At 35.9% G+C, this 7,382-nt stretch overlaps 2 protein-coding genes across 2 annotated transcripts; one reads left to right on the forward strand and one right to left on the reverse strand.

Annotated features, from left to right (window-relative positions):
• Positions 1 to 61: 61 nt before the first annotated feature.
• LOC135163185 (ABC transporter F family member 4-like) lies at positions 62 to 3,846 on the reverse strand. The gene is made up of 5 exons (XM_064122446.1): positions 3,709 to 3,846; positions 2,529 to 3,634; positions 1,443 to 1,691; positions 1,076 to 1,216; positions 62 to 957 (listed from the first exon to the last, which is right to left on the reverse strand). Exons 2-5 carry the CDS (start codon positions 2,685 to 2,687, stop codon positions 829 to 831), a joined length of 678 nt encoding a protein of 225 aa, XP_063978516.1. The 5' UTR covers positions 2,688 to 3,634; positions 3,709 to 3,846; the 3' UTR covers positions 62 to 828.
• Positions 3,847 to 4,962: 1,116 nt separating this feature from the next.
• Positions 4,963 to 7,250, forward strand: LOC135163184 (N-alpha-acetyltransferase 30-like). The gene is made up of 3 exons (XM_064122444.1): positions 4,963 to 5,614; positions 5,892 to 6,073; positions 6,233 to 7,250. The coding sequence occupies exons 1-3, from the start codon at positions 5,359 to 5,361 to the stop codon at positions 6,548 to 6,550; spliced, it is 756 nt and encodes a 251-aa protein (XP_063978514.1). The 5' UTR covers positions 4,963 to 5,358; the 3' UTR covers positions 6,551 to 7,250.
• The last annotated feature ends 132 nt before the right edge of the window (positions 7,251 to 7,382 follow it).

The raw sequence follows: 7,382 nt of genomic DNA on the forward strand, positions 1-7,382 counted from the left end.
TTGATTCCTCAGTATTAAGCTATATGCTTTCGGTGTAGGAGAATGAATGTACGCACAGGTATTCACATTTTCACAGTTTTTATTCCAATAAGAACGGAAAAAACACAGGAGATTATATTTGTTCACTCACTCGATGACTTTGTTTTTTGAAACATAGAAAATAAATCCATGTTGAGTCATATACGATTACCATAATGTTACTGCTAATTTTTTAAAAATGATGTTATCATAATTGATCATGATATAATAATTGAATACACGGATGAAAACAAATGGTAGGTTCCTCAAAATAATAATTTGCATCAGTAATATATGACACAATTTGGAATACACATAACATTTGTGATATTATTCTTCATTAACAATAGAACAACTGTGTACCTATGATATTTCGAGTATCATTATCAGCAATGAATTAATAGGACATTTCTGTAGGAATTTTGTCGAGCAACATGTTGATGAAAAAATTATCAACAAAAAGTTTTAATGTTCCACGTCACCGTAAATTGGCATTCACTTATTAAATATCATGGGGGATTTTGTATCAAGATTGATACAAAAAACATGAAAGTGCGACATTAATTCCTTTGGTATAATCGATGTATCCAATTGTTGCACCAAGTAGAACTTCAAAAGTAAATAAAAAATGCGAGATGATGGGGAATATTTCAACAATATGTACGCTTCCTCATCTATCCAGAAATAAAAAGAAGAAATTATTCGAATACGGCATGCGAACGGCCAATTTGAACATGAGTTATGAAATAGTCAAAGAACACTGATGATACGTGGTTCCGTTTTCTTCCGCGTTATTTACTTCTCAAAGGCTTACTTTACGCTTTCTTGTTGCTGTTGATCAAGGTGAAGTTCAACGACTGTTTCGTTTCTGTTCTGCACTTTGAAGGTAACCTGTGCCGCCAAGTACTTGTCTTTATTATTCGCAGACCATCCGGAATACTGAAGAAATAGAAAATTCATTTCATTAATATGAATACAAAATAGTAAATTAGTGAATATAAAATCTATTCTGTAGATCATGTCCACATTGAAATTTATAAATCGATAAACTCATTACCGTAGATGTGCTTTTGTAAAGAGTTTTTCCTTCTTGTTTGAATGGCAGATATTTCTGTAAAAGAGCCTTTCCATCTATCCTCCACAGAGTCGGATCGATGTCACCTCCAACATCTGCTTTTGCGACGACGAATGCTCCAGACTAGAAAGAAACGTATGAGAAATTAATTGTAAGTCGTGAAATTAATTCGTTTAAACTATAGCATCGGGCCAGGTATGATTAACATTAAAACTAAAAATTGTTCATGCATAGAAAACGTCAAATGTGACCCCCTATATTCTGTCACCACCTAAATATGATTGAGAGCGCAAATAGGATCAACTGATGGGGGGATATAGACCATGATTTGTGGGTTGAAAATACATACAGTGTAGTCTTTAGGTGGAATTCCTGAGGTATCATTGAAATTGTTATCATCAGAATCATCTTCGTCCTCCTCCTCCTTTTTAGAGCGTCGTTTTTTCTTAGGTTTCTTCGCGGAATCCTCCTCGTCGGATTCCTCGTCTTCCTCTTCATCCTCCTCATCCTCTTCCTCGTCCTCTTCTTCTTCTTCCTCTTCCTCTTCAGAATGGTGTCTTTTTTTGGCTCCCCTTTGTGTTCTCTTCTTCGTTCCACCCTAGAAATCAGGAGTAATTATACATTGAATACATTGAGAAGAAAATAAACAAAAGTTACATAACAATATTCATTTCATCATTCCTTTCACATAAATTAAATACTTTCTGCAAGCAAAATGTGTGTCAGAGCATTGAGTAACTAATAGCAGTAAAAATGAATGAATGTGGTTACATGGAATTAATAGTAACGATAGTTTTCGCACAAAATAGTTAAGATAAAGATAATTTGTTACACAAAAACTTTGTTTTTGAAAATACTGGATTAATTTTTATAATAAAAAATGTTCACTCCCGGCGCACGCTTACCATGTTTGCTAGAAAAAAACATCTTCGACAATTTCTGCAAAACTTTTTTCTCTTGCACAAGTAATACTTGTTTGGAAAGTCTACTTGTTTGTCTTCCCGTGTAAGTTCATTCCCGCCAATCGTAGATACGAACACGTATACCGGCGAGAATCTTATTCCACGCAAAGCCATACATTATATACGAACGATAATGATTGGATAACCAATTTATTCATCTCCACATATTGATTTTCTGCCTACAACAATGAAAAATATCCCTTGAATAACCGGAAAAATGGGAGTAAATGATCAAAAATGGTTGAATCCATTGTTCCGGCTCATGCGAAACATCACCACATGAGAATACGTAATAGACCGCTAATGTCTGACAGTGGCATGGGGTATTTTTCACTTCAACAAGTATCGATAATTACTGTTCCATCTCGAGAGAAAATAAAAATGTATTGGAGCACTCTTGATACATACACCTCAACATTTATCCATTGATTGAGATAAATTTATAATAAAGTATGTAAATTTGGGCTGAATACCTCGACACCAAGCTCAGGATTCCAATCCTCCTCTGATGCTCCCTCGACTTCCTCGGGATCGTCCGCAGAGTACTCGTCCTCGTCGTCAGACACGTCCTTATTCTTCTTCATGTTGATTTTGTGGGAAATTTTGGATTGCTTGCTTTCAACACAGAGCATACAACAATTACGACGAATATTGTGTTTTTTTCACTGAGTAACTTTTTATTGACGCTCAACAAAGTTGTTCCTCCACCGACGACCGGATAATCGAAGCGAGGAATACGCTTTCCAAGCCGCGCGGTGTTGCCAGCTTGGTGATATTACAATTCTGCAGATGGCGTGGCCAAGATTGCGGGAATGTTTCAAACTGGATGTGGGTTCTTCCCCACAAATTCGTCCGGGTGAAATGAGGTAAAATAGAACACTAAAATATTTTTAGTATTTCTTTGAGAATTTTCCTGTGGAAATTTCTGCGGAAAACTCGGCAATAGACTCTTAACACTAGTACTGCTTCATAAACAATTACATGAGTTAAACTTCAAGTCAGGTAGTTTCATGTTACCCGTCTTTTAATTAACAACATTTTGTAATGAACAAAAACTATATGGTTATCATTTATTGTATGTTAAAATCACTGTCACAAATTTTAATCACAAAAAACATGTCCTTTTTCATTTGAATCCAATCGAGATTTACGTGAAACTACTGTACAATATAATTGTGAGGAACAGCACGTTGATCGCCCGTCAATTAGTTTAATCAATCGAATGTTATTTACTCAGATTTTTCCAGTAAGCATTCGATTCAGTAATAATTCTTAAAGGGTTGGAAAAATCTGAGAAATGACACGTAAAAGGAAAGTCAATAGAAAAATCTAGTGCTGTCGGTGAATACAGAATTGTACTAGAATTCTACTCTAGTTTTTATTTCTATTGAAAATATAATATTCTTTCCAGGTATTGCATTACATAAATAATTGAAAAAAATTACTTTTTTCCATTAATAACTTATCCTCTTGCAATTGTCTATTTGCCGCCCAATCGAGTTGGTAGGTGATCGTACCCATCCTTTTCAATGTGCTCCTTGAACTTCAGGTACTCTCGCTTCCGATCAAAATGTTTTACCTGAATAATCATAAACAAACAAATGTGACACCCGGATTTTATCCTTAATAATGGTAGCTTAATATCTTACCCACTGGGAGGGGCAAAATTTTTCATATTGTTTTCTAAGTTCTTGGCACTCCGACTCGGACTTTGCATCATCCATACACTTCCAGTATTCGTCCCTGAGGTCCCAACAAGCCTGACGATCTTCCTTATTAATGAATGACATGGCTGGAATGCATCAAAAAAATTATAACAAATAGTTCATCACGAAAAAATTACCTCGAGCCATTATAATCTGTAAAGTCTGGCATTATAAGGTTCAGGCCATGTAGGAGCAAATAAATATTACAAAAACATAATACTAATAAAAATAATAAACGAGATTGCCTGCGGTTTATGAACTATTGAATATATCAGAGTTTCTTTTACGATTGACATAATGCATATGAAAACATTTCCAGTAAAAAAAAGAGCACTCAATGTTTTAATAAAAAAAAATCAAACAAATACAACATGTTGAGGTTATGTTTCCCTCAGTGCTAGCAAGCGATCATTACAACTCAGTTGTTGCAAGTTACAAGTAGGGAACCGTCGTACTTTTAATTGGGTATAATTCCTGCACGATTGTGTAAAAAATAAACCTGACTAGAATTATTCATGTAGAGTAGTTGACTAACCTTTTTAGAGGATAGAAACTCTAGCCAAGTAGAAAATGTATTTTTCACTGCGTGACGTGTTGATTTTACGTGAAAACGTCTGAGACGACAATTTGCGACGCCTCAAATAGTCAAAGAGATGATTTATGATTTCAGTGATGATACGATATGTATAGAATTATCATACTGAAAAAACTAAATGTCGATTGGATGTTTTCCACCATATATCTGTACAACCGACATCATGCCCAGGTTGGTTGGACTAGACTGGAAGAAAAAAAGAGTCTCGAAGCCCCTCAGCAGGATCCATTCCTGGACATGAGTGTGAACTATATTATATCAATTCATCATGTGTATAAAAATAAATTGTCAGTAAAGAATAAAAATAACTGTTATCATTTCGTTCAAGTTCTCTATGCAGATTCACCCATCTGTTCTTAAGGTGCAAATATTTAATTTAATTAGCCTATATCTGATTAATGGCATAATCTCTCAAAATATTGACAAAAACGGCAGTACACATAGTCAATGAAATTATGTAACATTTAAATTTCTGGGAAGAGAACATTTGTCACTGGACTAGTTTTATTTTTCCCGGGGCTTTAACGATCGCTAGCCCTCTACCGTCTCCATCATCGTGCTGAGGTATCAGAGAATTGTAAAGTTATTTCATCTCATGATCGCTGTACTATGGACAATTGTGCAAGTTGGAGTTGTGATGCACACGAGTAAAAAAAATATAAGATCTAATATGGTAGCCGTCGTGTGTTCTGCCTCCCGACGGTTTCCTTTACAAGTTCTTTGTATTTGAAGTTGGAGGGTTAAAAAAATAATTTGTAAGGTGGTGGGAGACATCGTTGCCCCCCATCAAATATGAAAATTCGGTTGAAACCGTCGTGATTAACGTGAAAATTTTATTTGTCGTGTTTTGAAGGACAACTCAGTTCAGAAAAATAATAGTTCATCACATCGAGTGTCACGCGGAGGATGAAAAATTGGTTATTTGTCTGTTACAAATATTCCAGATCAGTCATCCGGAATTTTAATAATATTAATTAGCGAGTGTGAAACGTATAATTAATTATGGAAAACGACGTTCTGAAACGTGAAGACAAATCACCGAAGGTCGAAGGCGAGACCTTGACGGTGTGTGAAGTACCTGACATTTCGGCTCTTCATATAAAATCACGACTGAGCTCGCAAACAATTTGTGAAAACACTGAGGAACCACGTGCTAATGGCCTACAGCAAATTAATGGAGTTTATGGCCCTCCCAAACTCAATTTCGATTCACCGGACACACCTAGAACTGTGGACACTAGTCGTTTAAGTCAACTACGTAAGTGTTAGTTTGGCAGATAATAAATAATAGAGTGAGTGGAGGTGCTGTGCACTTCTTCATCATAATGTTCAAAAATAGATGATTAATAAGGATTCTAAGGCTTTTCCACCAGAGGGAATATTCTCTGTCTGATAGAATTTTCGAGAATATTTTTTACACTCAATTGTCTGTCCATCATGATATTGCTAATGAAAGAACATCCACTCTCTATCCTCCCCATCCTATCCCATCATTATTATTGAAGACGATTTTTCAATTATTGATATTGTTTCAGTTCCAGATGAAAAGGAAACCACGTGCATAGAAAATGAGGATAGTGACATAATCTATGTTAGCTATAGTAGCGAATTACAAATGCCAGACATTATGAAACTTATTCAAAAGGATTTGAGTGAACCCTATTCAATTTATACGTACAGATATTTCATCCACAACTGGCCAAAATTGTGTTTCTTGGTGAGTACGAGAGAATCGAATTTATTTTGTCGTTCCACCAGAGGGGGCACTGACAAAACAACGACATCATTAGTTAGCTTATTGGTTGTTACCCTTTGCCAATTAACAAAAGGCCAACTGCCCCTCATGATTTTATCAGAATTTCTTGCTTATTCACAGGCGATGCACGAAAAAGAATGCATTGGAGCAATCGTCTGCAAGCTTGATATTCACCGAAAGGTGATAAAACGTGGTTACATCGCTATGTTAGCTGTCGATGTTAACTACAGAAAGCGCAAGATCGGCTCAAGCCTGGTGCGCCGAGCAATACGTGCTATGGTTGAGGATGACGCTGATGAAGTAGTACTGGAAACTGAAATAACCAACAGGCCGGCATTGAGATTGTACGAGAACCTTGGATTCGTTAGAGATAAAAGACTGTTTCGTTACTATCTCAACGGTGTTGATGCGTTAAGACTGAAGCTGTGGCTCAGATGAAATTCATCCATGTGTTCGTGTCAATCAGTTAGACTTTGAATAATTAGTTTTTATTTGGTATGAAATTCTGACTATGGTGGGAAGGGAGGTGGATCTTCTGAAACATTTTCAACTTTCATATAATTGTTGGGAACAATGTTTTATGTGGAGGACTACCTACGTCTGTGGAGTTATTTCTTCGGAGCGCGATTAAAAAATAATCCAATAAATCAGTTTTGGGCCTGCAGTGAAAAGAATTTAGGATATGAATTCAGAAGTCGATGCACCAAGTTGCTATGCAATTTGCAATGCTTGTGAATGCTACAAGTTGATAATGAGGAGATTTCAAGGGCTCTCTCATTCAGTGAAGGACTGTGACTATCGGAGCCAGCACGGAATTCGCAGTTAGATCATTTTGAAAATAATTACTACGGTGTCCTGTACTGGTCAATGAGATAACAACTGTAAAGCCATGAATAGAATGAAACAAACAGGCAGGAAAATTCTGATGAAACTTTTCGACAATTTTGAGAGCCAGAGGATCATATATTGCGATGGAGGAAAGTGAGTCTGTGAAGTAGCTCATCCATTCGTTACTGTCAATGTAATATATTTTTTGCAGAAAATAATTAAATCGAAGGTCACTGAAACTCCGGAAATATCGTAATGTAATAAAAATAATATCTCTGAAAATAATAAAAAACTAAACAGTTTTTATCCACTACTGTGTCATCAACGTTTCTTGAAAAGCCCCTGATACGATGTTGCAGAAAATATGGAATTTCAAATTTATAAATAGTTAGAGCTGTAGAAAAATCATAAATATTTATACACTTCCATTCCGTGGAACATC

The sequence above is a fragment of the Diachasmimorpha longicaudata genome, chromosome 5 (genome assembly GCF_034640455.1).
Source record: "Diachasmimorpha longicaudata isolate KC_UGA_2023 chromosome 5, iyDiaLong2, whole genome shotgun sequence".
Classification (NCBI taxonomy): domain Eukaryota; kingdom Metazoa; phylum Arthropoda; class Insecta; order Hymenoptera; family Braconidae; genus Diachasmimorpha; species Diachasmimorpha longicaudata.